The sequence below is a fragment of the Geotrypetes seraphini genome, chromosome 16 (assembly GCF_902459505.1).
Source record: "Geotrypetes seraphini chromosome 16, aGeoSer1.1, whole genome shotgun sequence".
NCBI lineage: Eukaryota > Metazoa > Chordata > Amphibia > Gymnophiona > Dermophiidae > Geotrypetes > Geotrypetes seraphini.
Genome location: NC_047099.1, coordinates 33511226 through 33530362, shown reverse-complemented (window position 1 = coordinate 33530362; position 19137 = coordinate 33511226). Strand labels below are relative to the sequence as shown.

General features: G+C 47.3%; 1 protein-coding gene across 1 annotated transcript in view; it reads left to right on the top strand.

Annotated features, from left to right (window-relative positions):
• The window catches only part of FGF11 (fibroblast growth factor 11), a 63026-nt gene extending 54251 nt beyond the window's left edge, over positions 1-8775 (top strand). Inside the window, exons 4-5 of the mRNA XM_033924520.1 lie at positions 6697-6895; positions 7740-8775. Of these exons, the coding sequence (XP_033780411.1) occupies positions 6697-6895; positions 7740-7870 (330 nt within the window). The 3' untranslated portion in view covers positions 7871-8775. The remainder of the gene's footprint in view (positions 1-6696; positions 6896-7739) is intronic.
• The last annotated feature ends 10362 nt before the right edge of the window (positions 8776-19137 follow it).

Below are 19137 nucleotides of genomic sequence, written 5' to 3'. Positions count from 1 at the left end.
GTGCCTGAGCCAATCAGGACCTTAGGGCCCTTCTAGTGCATCTAGGATGCACCAGGAGGGGGAAGGGCCGCCATTTTGAAGAGGCAGCCCTTCAAGGCAGGAGGGAGTGGGCATCCCTCCTGCCTGATTTTCAATGAAAGGTATGCGGGGGCGGTGTCAGGGGTGGAGGGTTCTTGAGCTGGGGGGGGGGTCTGATCCGAAACCCCACCAGCCCACTAGACCATCAAGATTTTGTGGGAGGGGGAAGAGTGATAGGAAGGCGGGGGGTGATTGGTGTCGGGGGCATGCCAGGGGGTCCCGGTTTTGGTGGTAGGGAGGGGGCACATATGTGGTGGGCGGGCATCGAAGTGCATCTCCGCCCCGGGCACCCCTACCCTCGCTACATCACTGCTCAAAAGGACTTATTGGGCTGATATTGAAAAACATTTATGCGTACAGCGGCAGCTGAGAATGAATAAGAGCCCTAGTTGTGAATTTTCAATGGCAGTATCCATAAACCCTAATTCTATAAGCTTGTGTGTACAATTTTAATGCTTAGCGAGCAAGGCTGTGCATACAAGTTACAGACTACTGACATAAACAAACAATTTGGCTATAATTGTTATTAATCGCCACTAATTCACACTAACTATGTTTACATATACCGTAGCGCTGTAAATGGCGGCAGAAAGAGGGTAACAAAGAGGGGGAGATAACCAAAACAACAGGACCAAACGATGCTTAGAATAAAGTCCTTTATTGAAATCGATGCTATTCAGTAATGCTGAAGGATTCTACACAAATGGTGTTTGGGCCCTAAGGCCTGCATCAGGAGTCCACCAATAATGCTGGACCTTCTTTTAGGTTATCGAAGGACTCCTGAAGCAGGCCTTAGGGCCCAAACACCATTTGTGTCAAGTCCTACAGAACAGCTGAAATACTGGTGTAGTAAGGAGGGGAGCAGGTCCCCCCCCCCCCACACACACACACACTCCTTCCCCGCCCTCCCCATGACTATGCACGCACACCCTTTCTTTTACCCCGTACCTCATTAACATTCCTGGCACAAGCAGCAACCCGAACCTACTGTTGGCTCTTCCTGTGACATCACTTCCTGGCCCCGTGACAGTGCTGGCGCGAGCAGCAGGTCAGGGTTGCTGTTCCTGTTGGGAACGCTACAGAGGTACGGGGGAAGGAAGGAGCAGATGGGGGGGGGGACAGAGAAGAGGGCAGGGGAGAGGCACCACCTCTCGCCCTTAGTACGCCACTGAGCCAAATAACATCAATCTCAATAAAGGACTTTAAATATACACCTCATTTGGTCATCTCCATCGGTGCCATTTGTATATTTGGTGTGGAGATCATTTCTTCCCCTTTGTAGACAGATAAAGACCTGCACAGTCCCTCCAGTCTGCCCAATAAGGCAACCAGAGCCGCACCCTCCACTCTGCAGGTTATAGTTATTCATGCTTAAACACCAGTTGACAATGTGCCATCATGCCAACCACATATAGGCAATTAAATATGATGGAGTCTTGGGACAATATACAGTATGTTATAATCAAAACACTGCTAATTGTATTTAACTTGCTGTTTAAGATGTGTTCCCCTCCCCCCCTGAGTTGTACCGCACCCTCATTTGCATCCTATAATAATATAGCGATTATACAATACTGGCATTATCTGTCTTATGCCAAATATGGGACCCAGGTCATAGAAGCTATCCAGCACTGGCCTTAGTTCCCCAATCTTCATTTGCCTTCTGCCAAAACAAGTCTTCTCCCCTGATTAGAATATTAGAAAGATGTTATTCTCTAACAACTAGTTCGTCAAGGGCTAGGTAGACGAATGAGGGCGTTTCAATTAAAGTAAAATTTAATACTTTGAGATATATAATTCCATTAGAGGTACAAATTATATGTCATTTTTGTACATAACCATTCTCCTTTTCAACATCTTCTTGCACCGTTGCACCGACTTCTCTATTCCGTTGGTAAAAAAATGTTGGGGGTTGGGCCTTTTTTGACCTCATCATCGCTTCCAAATCTTCGTCCTCTCAAAGCGTCCTTCAAGAGTCCAAACACATGATAATCAGAGGGAGCAAGATCAGGGCTGTATGGAAGGATGCCGTGAGATCTGAAATCTCAGTCTCCAAATGGTGTCAAGAGCCACAGTGGCCGTAAGAGGGCGTGCATTATCATGAAGGAGAAGGACGCCTTTAGACAAAAGTCCTCTGCAATGACTCCATATTTTTAGCTTCAGCTACTCCTCCAGCATTGCACTTTATCGAGCACTATTCACTGTTTCAGCCTTTTCCTGAGAGCGCTCCAAAATTGGTTCATTCATATCCCAGAAGAGAGTGAACAAGACCTTTCCAGCGGAGGATTGAGACTTCATCATCTTCTTGACTGGAGATGGCGTTTGACACTATTGTGAACTCTGCTTCTTGCTTTCAGGCTCATAGTGATGCAACTTCTTCTTGAATGGAGATGACGTGTGATGCCATTGTGAAGTCTGCCTTTTGCTTTCAGGCTCATAGTGATGTAACTTCTTCTTGAATGGAGATGACGTGTGATGCCATTGTGAAGTCTGCCTCTTGCTTTCAGGCTAATAGTGATGCACCTAGGTTTCATCCCCTGTAATGATACGTTCCAGGAAGTCTTCTCCTTCATTGTTATGCCACGCCAAAAAGGCTGTGGAAGTCTTGCAAATGAATCATCCTGTGCTCATCGGTCAGCATCCTAGACACCTGCCATGCACACAACTTGTGATACTTGTATGTGACAATGGTATGTATAGATCCGATGCTGGCATCCAATTCCCTGGCCAGAACTTCTAAAGAAATGTGCCTGTTTTCGTGAATAATAGTGTCAGCGTGACCCACTTTCATATCAGTGACGACCTTACTTGGACGACCGGAGCGTTCCTCATCAGGGATTGATGTTTGCCCCTTTTTAAAGGCATCTACCCAATTCGTACACTCTTCTCTCGCCAATGCAGGCATCTCCATACTGTTGCAGCATTCTATGAATTCCATAAGGCTTCACACCTTCCGACCAACAAAATCCGATGACGGCTCGCTGCTCCTCTGCCAGGCAAATAGCTACGGGTGCACCCCTTCCCCGTACCTTTTTAACGTCAGCGCGAGCAGCGAAGAACTTGCCGCCCGCGTCGGCGTCGGAGCTCTCTGACCTCACATATTTAAAAGATTTCTTAACCGCCTACAACTAGGCGGTTTTTGCAACAGACAATCATTCTAAAATAAGAAACATATATGTCAGAGGACGTGCCGAAGCCGAAACGGGTAGCAAGTTCTTCACCGCTTGCGCCGTAGTTTAAAAAGTAAGTGGACCGTGTGCAAACACGCATGGGAGGCGGCAGTGAGGAAGAGGAGTGGCCAGGGCGGACCACCCTCCTCGCCCCCCCTTACTGTGCCACTGGCAGGCACCACTATTATCTATACGGTGCCCTACCGATTAAGCATGCCATGCCATCTATGAGCAGTGTCAAGTATTCGTCTAAGAACGTATCTTCCCTGCGCAGGAGTTTGAAATACCAGGGGTGTTCCTTTCATGAAATACTGTCAATTTGCTGCTACCCTTTGAAATGCCCTCATAGTATTTAGCGGAGTCTCTAGGCATCACTAGTCACCCCACAGCAAGACCCTAGCCTCTCCACCGGATCATCAGATGCAACATGTATAGACTACCCAGGTACGCTTGAAAATTCCTTTTAATCAAGTCCGTAGCATCCAGAATTTTAGAAATAAAATTTATTTATTTATTTCGATTTCTAGCCCGTCCTCCCCGAAGCTCAGAACGGGTTACATCAGGACATTCACAATGCAGACATTATAAGAACATAAGAATTGACGCTGTTGGGTCAGACCACTGGTCCATCGTGCCCAGCAGTCCGCTCCCGCGGACCAGCGCCCTAACTGAGACTAGCCCTACCTGCGTACGTTCTGGTTCAGCAGGAACTTGTCTAACTTTGTCTTGAGTCCCTGGAGGGTGTTTTCCCCCATAACAGCCTCCGGAAGAACGTTCCTGCTTTCTACCACTCTCTGGGTGAAGAAGAACTTCCTTACGTTTGTACGGAATCTATCCCCTTTTAACTTTAGAGAGTGCCCTCTCGTTCTCCCTACCTTGGAGAGGGTGAACAACCTGTCCTTATCTACTAAGTCTATCCCCTTCGGTATCTTGAATGTTTCGATCATGTCCCCTCTCAGTCTCCTCTGTTCGAGGGAGAAGAGGCCCAGTTTCTCTAATCTTTCGCTGTAGGGCAGCTCCTCCAACCCCTTAACCATCTTAGTCGCTCTTCTCTGGAAATGAAAGCGGGGACATGACAGGTCTTAGGGAAGTGGGTACGACGGGAGAAAATTGTTAAAACTTCATAGAGACTAAGTTTGAGATTGGTCATTAAATACAGGGGGCACAAAGGTGGGTTCCTCTTTTACCGATGTCATTTGGGCTTTGATGCTGGAGAAGAATTTTATGTTTGCCCTGGACCGCCAAAAACAACTAACAAATCGATTCTGGAAGAGATCAAACCGGCGATGGCACTGGAAGCCCAAATGAAGAAGTTACGACTGTCTTATTTTGGTCACACCATCAGAAGAGAGAGATCACTGGAGAAGGACATCAGGTTATGTTCTTTGAGATGTTTTGTATCCTCCCTGTTTCTCTTTTTATTCTCCCTCTCTCTTCCTGTCTATCTCTTTCTATCATTCCCCTCCCCCTCACTTTCTATAGCCCATCATGGCCACCATTCAGGCACAAGATAAGAGACATAGGGAGAAAGAACTAGATTAACTTTCAAAGTTAAAAGCATGAAATGAAGGTCAGCACTGCCCATGAAAGGTTGGTACAGAAACTCCAGGGTGTCTGTCAGAGATGGATTTCCTGTAGAGGCGAGCAAGGTTAATCACCAGCCCGCAGGTGATCCTTTGCCTCTTTCTCTGGATGCTGCCGCACGCTGCATCCTTTCCTGGCCCGTCAGAAGAACGAGAAGCCAAGGGCGAAGCATCCCAAAGAGCAAAATGGGAGGCCAAACAATGAGAATGTACAAAAAAAACCAACCAAACAAACCCCAGCATTTGCTTCTTGGCTTAAAATTGTTCGCCACTCATTTGCTATAAGAAGTGGTATACCCACGGGGCAAGAATCCAGGGCAAAGCACACACACACACACACACACATGCTCCAGGCAGTGGGAAGGCGATCGGTTGTGGAGTTGCGGGATGCCTGCGGGCAGCCGTCGGCTCTGCTGGTTCCCCGCCCCAGAACAGTAAGTTGACGTCAGAGGGGGGAGAGGGGCCGGCGGAGGCGACAGCTGCGCGCAGGTGGCCCACAGACTTGTGATCGCTCCAGCGCCCCCAAGCTCCCTGCACCAAGGGTGAATCATCCTACCCTCACCCCGCCCTTGGTACACCACTGGCTAAAAGTATACACCGAGATTTCAGAGAACATGTGTCTATAGAGGCAGAGGAGGCAGAACACAGGAAGGTGTGCTAGAATTCTTCGTATAGATTGGGTCACTTGGTTTTTCTTCTTGATTCTCTTTTCTTCTTGTTTCTCATGAAAGCAGTGATTAAGATCGGTGCACTGGAAGAATGTGAGAGTGAGAAAGCCTTCAAACGAGTGTGATACACTCAGTGAGTGACGGATCGACACAGACTTCAAATAATGAGTGAGAAATGGGGGCTCAAAGAGTATGAAAGTGAGATAGACTTGTAACTAGTGTGACACACTCCCAAGAGTGAGAGAAAAGACTCAGAGGCTGAGCCTTCAAATATGGCTGACACGCTCCTAATAGTGAGAGAAAAGACTCAGAGGCCGAGCGTGAGAGTGGCAGAGCCTTCAAATATGTCTGACACGCTTCTAATGAGTGAGAGATGGGGCGCAGAGTGTGAGAACGAGAGAGACTTCAGATGAGTGTGACACACTCCTAATAGTGAGAGAACAGACTCAGAGGCCAAGCGTGAGAGTGGCAGAGCCTTCAAATATGTCTGACACGCTTCTAATGAGTGAGAGATGGGGCGCAGAGTGTGAGAACAAGAGAGACTTCAAATGAGTGTGACACACTCCTAATAGTGAGAGAAAAGACTCAGAGGCTGAGTCTTCAAATATGTCTGACACGCTTCTAATGAGTGAGAGATGGGGGCGCAGAGTGTGAGAACGAGAGGGACTTCAAATGAGTGTGACACACTCCTAATAGTGAGAGAAAAGACTCAGAGGCCAAGCGTGAGAGTGGCAGAGCCTTCAAATATGTCTGACACGCTTCTAATGAGTGAGAGATGGGGCGCAGAGTGTGAGAACGAGAGAGACTTCAGATGAGTGTGACACACTCCTAATAGTGAGAGAAAAGACTCAGAGGCCAAGCGTGAGAGTGGCAGAGCCTTCAAATATGTCTGACACGCTTCTAATGAGTGAGAGATGGGGCGCAGAGTGTGAGAACGAGAGGGACTTCAAATGAGTGTGACACACTCCTAATAGCGAGGGAAGACTCGGAGAGCGAGAGAGTAAGAACCCTTCAAATGAGCATGACGCACTAATGAGCCAGAGAAGAGGCTCAACGATGAGTTATGTGCATTGTAGAGATACTGTGAGCTCCTAAATCCTTTCCATATTTACAGCCTCTGCCATCTTTGTATTTTCCTGCACGCTCCTCTGCTTCCTGCTGTGCTCTCAATTGTTTGACTCTCTGTCTGTCTCTCAGGCGCACTTCACCGCCGAATGCCGCTTCAAAGAGTCTGTGTACGAAAATTACTATGTGATCTATTCCTCTACGCTGTACCGCCAGCGCGAGTCGGGCCGCTGCTGGTACCTGGGGATTAACAGGGAGGGCCAGGCCATGAAAGGAAACCGGGTGAAGAAGACCAAGGCGGCGGCTCACTTTCTACCCAAGCTCATGGAGGGTAAGAGGGAGACAGAGCAATCACGTGAGATCTAACGCCTCTTAAGAGATTAAGAGGTCAAAGGGCACCGGTGGTTCTTTAAGTTGAGACTCAAAGGCTTTCCCCTCCTAGAGGGCTCTCTACGGTGGTTCCCAAACCTATCCTGGGGGACCCCCAGCCAGTCGGGTGGTCAAGATATCCCTAATGAATATGCATGAGAGCGATTTGCATATAATGGAAGTGACGGGTATGCAAATCGCTCTCATGCATATTCATTAGGGATATCTTGACCACCCGACTGGCTGGAGGTCCCCCAGAACAGGGGTTGGAAGCCACCGGTCTAGGAGCTTACGGGGTGATTGTAATGCACAGAAAATGGAAGCTGGGTCAGGGGAGAAGGCGCCCAGACCAAATCCCGTGCCCCTTTTTGTACCCACAAGATGCTAAAGTGAGGTCAAAGGGTGAGTCGGTGCAGGGCCAGGTGTGACAGAGCAGGGGTTCCCAATCCAGTCGGATTTTTAGGATACCCACAATGAATATGCATGAGAGAGATTTGCATAGAATGGAGGTAATGGCATACAAACTTATCTCATGCATATTCATTGTGGGTATCCGGAAAATCTGACTGGCTAGGTGTGTCCCGAGGACTGGATTGAGAACTGAAGGAGGGAGGAATGCTCTGGGTGGGTCAATTACCTTCTAAGCTTAGAACTGGGGTCAGAGGGAGGGCTGGGGCCAGGACTGAGGGCCAGAGGAGGGATGGAGTGTCCTGTGTCCAAGGCACTTATATTCTGTGCTTAAAACTGGGTGAGGGCCAAGAGAGGGTTAAGAGTCTGAAGAATGACAGAATATTTTGTGTCCACAGTGGCAATGTATCGTGACCCTACCCTTCATAACATTGTGGAAAAGACTCATCCGACGAAGGGAGCCAAAGCTAATGGACCCCCCACCTGCCCACCTCCTGCCAAAGAGTCTGTCAAGACAGCCGCTACGTAGCTGAGGGGAGAAAGGCCTTGCCACAGCTTCGCCCTTCCCCCCCCCAGGACTTTCACGCTACCAGAAACACAGAAAGAAAGCATCCATTGTGGGGAGAAGGGGCAACCCTCCATGGACACCAACTTTCCCCTTCCATCTGCAAAGACAGCCAAGGAGTCCTGCGTGGGATAAAGATGAAAGTGAGAGCAAGTGATATGGAGGAGAAGGCAAAAGATCTCTTCAAACAAAAATGATAATCTGCCTATTTCACGGGCAAGATGCTGGACTGCAATAGATCCTCTTATATGATCCAGTGTACTAATTTAAAATCTCCTTTTATTTTTCTCTCTCTCCATCCTTCCAGTACTGTAGAGTGGCAATAGAATCCAAAGTACAGGATGTGGATTCTTTCCTCCCCCAACCTTTATTAGCAGTTTCAGCTGTCCACAGAGGATCAAGATGAGGCTGAAAGAGTGTGCCCGTCACCAGAAGCAATAGACAGGAATGTTTTGTCCTCTACAACAGTACAGCCATTCTTAGCCTTCAGGCTACAGTCGCCAAGCTTTTCACTCTTTCTATAAGACTTAAAGAGCCAAAATAATTTATGTCACCTGTGCCTGATTTTCAACCATATATCCAGCTACAGGAGCTGGTAAAGCAGGATACTTACAGCGAGTGACTATGTATGTCTGCTGCCAGCTAGGGTGATCAGCCAGCTCCAGGACACCATGCACAGGCTGAGCCAGCCCTGGTTTTGTCACATTGCATTCTGGGATTTGTAGTTCCTGCTTTTCTTGACATCACTGGATCTATAAATCCCAGAAATTCAAAAGTGAATAATATCAGAGCCAGCTCAGTTTTGTTGGGTTGTTTTTTTTCTAACACCTGGTGCTGTCTATGATCTATTATACAACGTTTTCACCTTGTTTCATCGTCTGTTTTTTTTTAACCAGTCAAGGTTCTGATTAATTCAGTATCCCTATTCAACATGGCTGCCTGAAGCACCTTCTGCTGTTCTACTCCCTCCACCAGTCCCTTCTCTGACGCAGTACTGTAGAGCTAAACCATTGCCGATACATCTGTTCTCGCTTTCAGACAGTAAAGAGATGCATCTTGGGAATTTTTACAGCTATATCCCAATACGGTCGGTGAATCTCATGGAAAATGGGAATTCATCCCAGGAGTGCCAACAGAGGGGCATTCTGGAAGTCTTGCAGCCAATCAAGGTGCATTCTGGGAGCAGTAAAGCCAGGCAGAGGTGCACGCCCAGCGTTAATAACCAATACAGGTACATTGTAGGAATCTTAGCCAACAGAGGTGCAGTCCAGGAGTCTTAAAGCCAACCTTGGTGCATTATGAGCACCACAGAGCCAATACAGGTAAATTTTGGCCCAGCCTGTAACCACCAGGCCCAAAAAGCTTTCCTTGAGCTTCATTTGCAACGAATGGCTAATGACACAAGTACCCTGATGGACACCTCTCAGAATTAGGAGCTGGGGATTAGGACCTCAGACCTCCTATTTGGCCTCTTCATACCAGAGCTACTTACAAAAATGTCTTCCTATATGATAAAATATCTATATTTTTTGTTATCTAACTGTATAATAACTTATAAGATCACTGTGTGTATAACTATATATATATATATCTATATATATATATCTAAAAACATATATCACTGTGTACGTTAACTGTAACATGCTTTTAAGACATTGGGTTTGTCGTGGGAGCTCTCATTGGCTCAGGTGCAATCACAGACCGAAAGAGCAAAAAGTAACAGGGTGATAGGGTGACAGTGACAGTGGTAACTGTGATGACATCATCGGCTTTCCTATCCCTTTGTCCCTACCCAGGTTCTTCCAGTGGCAAATGAAGGCGAGGTGGCAGCAGCGATGAATTCTGCCCTCTGGTGGCGAAATAGCATTTAGCAAGATAAGAACATAAAACTAGCCAATACTGGGGTCAGACTGACGGTCCATCTAGCCCAGTATCCTGGTTCCAACAAAATGGCATAAATTTGATCTGATTTTAATGCTTAATATACCGCTAAAAAACCCAAGTGCTATAGCGGTTTACTAGTCTAAAAACAGCTCATTATAACAAGTTCCAAACTTTAAAATATTATACTAACTACACGCCTCCCGCTTTATTCGCGGTTTCGGCATCTGCGGTTTTGACTATTTGCAGTTTTTGGTGCCGGAACACCCCCCCCCCTACCTCAGTGAATTGACCTTACCTGGAGGTCTAGCGGTGACAAGGGGCAAAAGCGATCTTCCTACACTCCTGTCCCGTGCAGAGCCGTCATTGAAAACGGCTGCTGTGAGTTCCCGTGGTCTCACGAGACTACAACAGGAACTCACGGAAGTCATTTTCGATGATGGCTCTGCACGGGGCAGGAGTGTAGGAAGATCGCTCCTGCCCCCCGTCACCACTAGACCACCAGGTAAGGTCCACGCAGGAGGGAGGCAAGGGGGGGGTGGGTCAGAGTCGACCCGAAAGTTATTCGCGAATTTTCCATATTTGCGGGCCAGCTCCGCCCCTAAACGACGCAAATGCAGAGGGAGGAGTGTATACCATCACATCCATAGGACCCCAGCCCAAATATAATTCAAAAGTTTCAAGTTTACAAAGCGGTTTATGTTATAAAAACAAGGGAGAGGACACACATAAAAATCTGAATTGTCAAGACATGGCACAGGAGGAAAAAGGGGAGGGTTACCATTTGTAAAATAAAAAAAAAATAGAGAAGGTAAAGGGGAAATTCACTCATTAACTATATAAAAGCATCCCAACTCCCCTTAATATCTGCACTATAATGTTCATTCCACAATGCAAAAGTTTTCAGTAAAAAGACACATTTTCAACAACTTATGAAAGCCCAAATAACTTTACATCGATTGCAATTCAGTTGGCAGCTGATCCCACAAGTTAGGTCCAGCATAACAGAATATTTATTAAAAACTTTATATACCGCATAACAGCCTAAAAAGGATCCGAGCGGTTTGCAATGTATATTTATTTTAAAAATGTATATATCGTTGAACACTAAACAGCTTACATAATTTACATGCACGAAAACAAATACATAATAAAACAGACATGATAAAATAGACATACAAACAATCCTCAGAAAAATACCATAATGTGGACCATAAAGAACACGGATAGTTCATCGACTTTACCAAAATAGCTAAAAACTTTTTCACAGCAACTTTCGTATCTGACCCACCGAGGAGTCCCAGAACTTTAACTCCTGCACGGCAGAAAGTCATTTCACCGGTCTCAACACGTCTTGGGTTCACAGACGTCTCCAGTAAAGCAAAATTCTCAGAACGCAGAGGTCTTTTTTGGTGCAAAACTGAATACGTACGACTTTTAAGCAATTCTGGGATGTTTCCAGACTTACGCATGGTACAGCAACCTTCCAGATGAATCTAGTGAGATCTTGTCGCCATTGCTTAAGGGTGCTTCTCAGAGCAAAAGTTAACTTTTCCCCCCCCCCCTAAAATGCTATAACAATCAACACCTCAATCATAATAATTCTAATAATAAAACAGTAACATAGTCACATAGTAGATGACGGCAGATAAAGACCCGAATGGTCCATCCAATCTGCCCAACCTGATTCAATTTAAATTTTTTTAATTTTTTTTTCTTAGCTATTTCTGGGCAAGAACCCAAAGCTCTACCCGGTACTGCGCTTGGGTTCCAACTGCCGAAATCTCCGTTAAAACCTACTCCAGCCCATCTACACCCTCCCAGCTACTGAAGCCCTCCCCAGCCCATTCCCCGCCAAACGGCCATACACAGACACTCAAATCCCAATAAACCACAACTAATACAACTAAAATATTTCCATAACAGAAATTAATCATTACATAAATACAGATTACAGTCCCAGACTCAATTCTTCAGTTTGAGAAAGCCGGTGTCAGGTCAAAAGCGCGCCGGGACAAAGGCGCGCCCAGACAATTGAGCGCAGTGCGGAGGCGTGCGCCGCTCAAAATTACTGTTTTTAGGGCTCCGATGGGGGGGGTGTGGGGGGGAACCCCCCTCCACTTTACTTAATAGACATTGCGCCGCGTTGTGGGGGCGTTGTGGGGGGTGTGGGGGGTTGTAACCCCCCACATTTTACTGAAAACTTCACTTTTTCCCTGTTTTTAGGGAAAAAGTTAAGTTTACAGTAAAATGTGGAGGGTTACAACCCCCCAAACCCCCATAACGCCGGCGCGATGTCTATTAAGTAAAGTGGGGGGGTTCCCCTACAAAACCCCCCGTTGGAGCCCCTAAAAACAGTAATTTTGAGCGGCGCGCGCCTCCGCGCTGCGCTCAATTGTCTGGGCGCGCCTTTGTCTTTCGCGCCGTTGTCTATGAACCGAGAAAGCCAGTTGAAAAAAAGTAAAAGTGCTTTTAAATGTCTTTTAAAATTGATATACGATTCTTCTTTTCTCAAGTCTATGGGCAAGTTATTCCGTAGCCGTGGAACTAAACAAAAGAACGCACAATCTCTAGTTGACGCAAAATGCGCCTTCCAGGTCTGAGGAGCAACTACCCTATTGTCATTCAAAGATCGTAACAAAATGCCTCGGGGCGTAAAATAACACCGCGTTAGAATGACATGAAGGCTGCAGTTGAAATAAGGCGCGATGTGCCAACGTCAGGATCTTAAATTTGATCTAATCTAATCTAATCTAACCTAATCCTTAGGTTTGTATACCGCATCATTTCCATGTTCATAGAGCTCGACGCGATTTACAGTAGGAGAAATAGGAAGGAACTACAACAGAGGGTTAGAGGTAGAAGTCTGAAGAAAATTTAGAGAATTTTAAATACAAAGGTGTCATGTGATCACGAATAAATGCTCTTTTACGTGTTCCAGTCAGTCTAACCAGTGGCGTAGCGAGGGTGAGAGGCGCCCCTCCCCTGCCCCGCGCGTGCGCCGCTTCCCATCCCCCGTACCTCTGCAATGTTCCCGGTACAAGCAGGAACCCCCCCCCCCATCCTGCATGGGCTCTCCCTCTGTGGTCACTTCCTTGGCACGGGTCCAGGAAGAGACGTCAGAAGAAGAGCCGAGGCGGGAAGGGAAGCGGTGTGAGCGCGCCCCTATGAAGACAGCGCCCAGGGCGGACTGCCCCTCCCCCCCCCCCTTTCTACACCACTGAATCTAACTTTATCCAATTATGGTAACTGAAGCAAGTTCTTCTGGGATGAATGAAGAACACGTGTTGGAGCACTTTTACTCAATTTACCTGACAAATGCTCTGGGACATTCCACGTCAAAAGCTTTAAACACCAAACATAACATTTTTAGAAGTAATTCATCCCGTAACAGGCCACCGATGCAAATTAACCGAAATAGGCGTAGCATGATCTGATTTCTTTTTCCCCCAGTTATCGATTCAGCGGCAGTATTTCACACTGGTTGCCATCCTCCTAAACAATTCTTACTTAATCCATCAATAACGGGGGGAAGATTACATTACATTACATTACAGATTTCTATTCCGCCATTACCTTTCGGTTCAAAGCGGATTACAAAAAGAGTTATGGAAGAAGGGTTACAACGTTAGATCAGAGAAGGTTTCCAAGAGAGGGAAAAGTAGGATCTGGGGTGAGGGAGGGGATGGTAAGAGGGGGGTTAAGCTTTATCATGGTATTAAGCTTTATTAAGGGATTTCTTGAAGATCCTTTCTTAAGAAGAGAAACAGGAAGTGGCCTAGGAAAATCAGGATCGTTGGATGGCACGCGGCTTCAAATGATCCGTTCCTGAGGCTTTGACGTCTCATCGGTTGCCACCCACGGGAGGTTGGGCTGGAAAAGCAGTCGCAACGAGTTTGTGGGCCAAAAAGGCTGTCGGTGAAAGCCTACGAGAACCCCACTGAAACCTAACAAAGCACTTCCAAAGAGAATGCCAAACAAAAGAGGAAAACAGCTGGAAGAATTTAGGTCCCATTAATAGGAACTGTGGCCTCTTTGTATGTATGTTACTCCCAGAGCCGGCTTAATATTAGGTTGTTGGACCTCTCTGAACTGAGGAACTTGGCAGATCTCCAGGTCTAACCATGAAGCCACATCGTTTGAAGTGCACAGAGCTGCCAAGTTACCAGGAGAGAGACTTAAGGCCAGACCTGGCTCTCTGACAACACTGTCCCCTCCCGGAGGAATAGTAAAGGTGGGGGTGGGGACCACCCCCTCATGCCACGCTCGCACTTTCACTTCCCCCCCCCCCCCATACCTCTTTAAATCTTTGCCAACGTGAGCAGAAGGCTTGCTGCTCAGGCTAGCCTGACTCCCCTCTGAAATCACTTCCTGGTCGCGGGGCAAGGAAGTGACATCAGAGGAAAGCCAACACCAGCGCGAGCAACGGGCCAGATAAGCTGCTCCTGTTGCTGAGGGGGGGGGGGGCAGAGGAAGAAGGGGGGGGCACGGACAGAGCGGGGAAACTGAGAGGAAGGCGCAGGTCCCCAGGTGCCTCCTATCCGTACCCTTCTCCTCCACTGCCCATTCCCTTCTATCTTGCTGCATCGTATGCCTGGAACAGACTGCCTGCGTCATTATGTCAAGCTCCATCTGTAGCAGTATTCAAATCCAAGCCAAAATGCTCCCTTTTTCGAGTGGCTTTTAACTCCTAACTCCCCCCTCCCCATAAGATACCTATGTCCATCTTAAACTTCTCTCTGTGAGGAACCTCCCAACCCCTATATGTCCTATTTGATTCTAAGCTCTTCTGAGAAGGGACCATCTATTCCATGTTATAGGACCGGCAGCACTAATTTCAATGACCAGAATTGGGGACTACAAATAGAACACTGAGCTAGGGCGTAAGTTCAGAATCAGGTCTTCTGGAACTGGGCAAACTGGAAGCTTTGGAACAATGAGCTGAAAACCAGGGAAGATAAGCAAGTCATGTCACCCTCCATTGTCCTCTTGTACAGACCAGAGATTGCAAGGGTAGATCGCCCTAAAGAATGAGATTTACAGGTGATGGGTCCATAAATGTAAATCGTTTTGCCATATGGCTCCAGAACAAAGGAGGACGGATTTTACTTCCATTGCTTTCGATGGAAGTAAAACCCAGATGTCTTAATCCGTCCTCCTTTTTCTGGATTCTGGAGCCATATAGTAACCCTATAATTTAAAACATGGGGGGGGGGGGTTAAGTAAAAAATAAAAATCCCCAAAATTTTATAAATAGGAGAAGCAAAAGAAAGGATAGCCAGAATAGAGGCAGTATTAAGACCGTTTTCAGAGGATTTGCCCAGTTAACAACAGTTAGCAGGGTAAATTCCCTGGGCTGAAAACGTCCCTCTAGAGAAAGACACGGGGGACACATTTTTCCCCGTCCCTGCGGGAACTCATTTTCCTGTCCCCACGAGTTCTTTTCCTGTCCCTGCCCCCCTTCCTGCAAGCTCCGTCCTCATCCACCCAAGCCTCAAACGCTTTCAAATCCTAAGTAGCAACCTTCTAGAGCTCCGCTTGTGATGTCTTAATGCCTCATTCCACCAATGCCTAAGCTCCGTCCTCACCTGCGCAAGCCTCAAACCCTTTCAAATCCTAAGTAGCAACATTCTAGAGCTCCGCTTGTGATGTCATAATGCCTCATTCCACCAATGCCTAAGCTCCGTCCTCATCTGCGCAAGCCTCAAACCCTTTAAAATCCTAAGTAGCAACATTCTAGAGCTCCGCTTGTGATGTCATAATGCCTCATTCCACCAATGCCTAAGCTCCGTCCTCACCTGCGCAAGCCTCAAACCCTTTCAAATCCTAAGTAGCAACATTCTAGAGCTCCGCTTGTGATGTCATAATGCCTCATTCCACCAATGCCTAAGCTCCGTCCTCATCTGCGCAAGCCTCAAACCCTTTAAAATCCTAAGTAGCAACATTCTAGAGCTCAGATTGTGATGTCATAATGCCTCATTCCACCAATGCCTAAGCTCCGTCCTCATCTGCCTCAAACCCTTTAAAATCATAAGTGACCAAGGTTAAGGCAGAGCTTATAGGAATGGGGCAGGGTACAGGGACAGTGACAAAACTCACGGGGACAGGACAGGGAAATTGAGTTCCTGCGGGGACGTGGAAAAATGTGTCCCCCGTGTCATTCTCTGCTTCCCTCTACTTAAGAATTGCCAGACTGGGACAGGCCTTGTGTGCATGTATGCCCGTGTCTGAAGAATGACAGTACACGTGTATATATGCACGCACAACGCGTGCATACACGCACGCACGCCATCCCTCTTCAGACATACATTCAGTGGCGTAGTAAAAGTGAGCGGTGCCCCTCCCCTGCCCCCTTCACCGCGCTCCCCCCCCCCCCCACCGCACACCCCCCTTCTTTTTCCCAGTACCTTTTTAATTTCTCCGGCGTGAGCAGCGCGCCCACGTCAGTGTCGGCTCGAGCTTTTGACGTCACTTCTTAGGACGCGGGTCCCGGAAGTGACATCAGAGAGAGTGCCGATGCCGACTCGAGCAGCCACCTCACGCCGACATAAAGGAGAAAGCAAGGGGCACGCGCGGCAAGGAGAGCGGGAGGAAGGGGGTGCAGCACTTTAGCAAGCCGGCGCCTGGGGCGGAACGCCCCCCCCTCGCCCCCACCCTTACTACTCCACTACATACAGATGCATTCACTATGGGGACCGGATTAAAGCGTGCCAGACAATCGCACGCCGACGAACCTGCTAAGACGAATGCGCGCAGGGCGTCGGCACGCCAGAGTAAAAGGTAAGTTTAAAGCGCTCTGAGGGGGCGTGGGGGGGAACCCCCCCACACTTTAGTTAGAACACTTGCCGCTGCCATTGGGGGGAAACCCCCCTCCCACCCCCCCACTTACAGAGGAAGCTGAAATTTTTCACTAAAACAGTGGGAAAAATTACACTTTCCTCTGTAATGGGGCCCCCCAAACCCCCAATGGAGCGGCAACTGTTCTAAATAAACTGGGGTTTCCCCCCCCAAAAAAAAAAACCCCTCCTCGGAGCGCTTTAAACTTACTTTTTAATCCGGCGCGCTGACGTCCTGCGCGCACTTGGGTTTGTCCACACGTGATTGTCCCGCGCGCTTTCATCCATGAGCCGCTCACTGTCTCTTTCCAGACGCACACTCCCTCTCTCTTCCGGCGCAACGCACACTGCCCCCCACCCGCTCCGTCCACCCTCATGTCAAGTTCTTGCATTTGCTGCCAGCTGTTTTTTTTCTCAGTCCGCAGGAGCAGACCCTTCACGTTTTCTCCCATTCCTCTTAACGCTTCTCTTGCATTCCAGCTCATTCTCGACTCCCCCCCCCCCTTCACTCCCTGGTTTCACAGGCTGTCTCCAAGGTTCTCTGCGCAGCTCATCCCCTCCGTCCTGTAACTAGAAGCCTCCTCGCTGGCTTTATCCCGCTACAGTTTTGCACTGGAAGGGGGAGGATCAAAGAGTTTTAGAGGGCGAAACTCTGAAACAAAGATCCAGACACTTTAGTCATCCTTCAGGCTTTCAGATAATTTATTTAAAAAAAAAAAAAAAAAAATTATTATATTTCTGAAAACAAAACTCGAGACAGTTGGCAATCATCACCTCCTGAGTCCTGAGCACATATGACAGGGCCTGCCTACACTTTTAGGCCCCAGGTATATGCCTAATTTGCCTCTGTCTTAATCCGGGCCTAGTAGCGGTTCAAGCCACATCTGGAAAACCACACAAAGCTTACAAGGGAGTGCTGAAAGGTTCTCAGCCCAACCAAGAAGAGAATGATATGGAAAGGGTGCATTCAATGATCCAAAACAATGTTAAAAAAAACACTTTTAGGCCCCAGGTATATGCCTAATTTGCCTCTGTCTTAATCCGGGCCTAGTGGCGGTTCAAGCCACATCTGGAAAACCACACAAAGCTTACAAGGGAGTGCTGAAAGGTTCTCAGCCCAACCAAGAAGAGAATGATATGGAAAGGGTGCATTCAATGATCCAAAACAATGTTAAAAAAAACACTTTTAGGCCCCAGGTATATGCCTAATTTGCCTCTGTCTTAATCCGGGCCTAGTGGCGGTTCAAGCCACATCTGGAAAACCACACAAAGCTTACAAGGGAGTGCTGAAAGGTTCTCAGCCCAACCAAGAAGAGAATGATATGGAAAGGGTGCATTCAATGATCCAAAACAATGTTAAAAAAAACACTTTTAGGCCCCAGGTATATGCCTAATTTGCCTCTGTCTTAATCCGGGCCTAGTAGCGGTTCAAGCCACATCTGGAAAACCACACAAAGCTTACAAGGGAGTGCTGAAAGGTTCTCAGCCCAACCAAGAAGAGAATGATATGGAAAGGGTGCATTCAATGATCCAAAACAATGTAAAAAAAAAAACAGAGAATATTGATCCTGCAAATTGGCACTTAACAGTGGCAAAATAACGCTCCGAATTTAAGAGGTTGGTTGGTTGGGCTGATAACTTTTCAGCACCCCCCTTCACACAGCTCAGAGCAAAAGATCTCTTTAAATCTGAGTGGAAAAAAAGGTTAGCAGTAATCAAAGATCACGTGGCATCATTGTAATCCAGTTTTGACTGAAACTTCCAAGGGACAGCTGGGACTTATCAAGGGACAGCTGTCTACAGACCCCGAGGAAGGTCGTACATCGTCAAGAATGGCGAGAATGACACTGCAGGCATTTCCGACACCTCAAGCATATGTCTTTTAATGATGTCACAGGGTGATACAGAAATAAGCTTGAAGAGATCCACCAGATGTTAAGTCCTGTGCGTGATAAAAATTCTCCAAACATTTATCTTTGGCTGGGCAGTGCCTAACCACCAAAAAGTCGTAAAATTCCAACTTCTTCCATCTGTCCTCTTGAAGTCAATATTTTCTCGCAGTCCATTCCTCTGAGCTTTTATTAAAGGGGACGGTGGAAACGCCCGCGTCCATCTCGTTTGAGAGCTGCTGAATTTGGCTAGACTGTGAAAACTGCACCACAGCAATGACCTCCCACGAGGTTTTCAATTTGAAAGCTACAGGGCGCTTCAAATGACCCTACACCAACTGGAAAACTAGAGTACCTCCCAGCGTGAGATCCTCTAGCTCCTTTTCTGTTCTAGCACTTTCTCTCATTCGGCCCAATGAAGCGCCCAGCTCCTTAGAGTCTGGCCTGATGCTCTCTCCTACTCAATGATGACATCATCAACAACAGTTGCTTGTACCAACAGTATCCAAACCTCCCAAGCAGTCTCTTTAGGGGGCCCAGTCAATAATAATAATAATAATAACTTTATTTTTATATACTGCCATACCACAAACAATCAAGAAGGCCTTCTTGACCAACAGTCAAG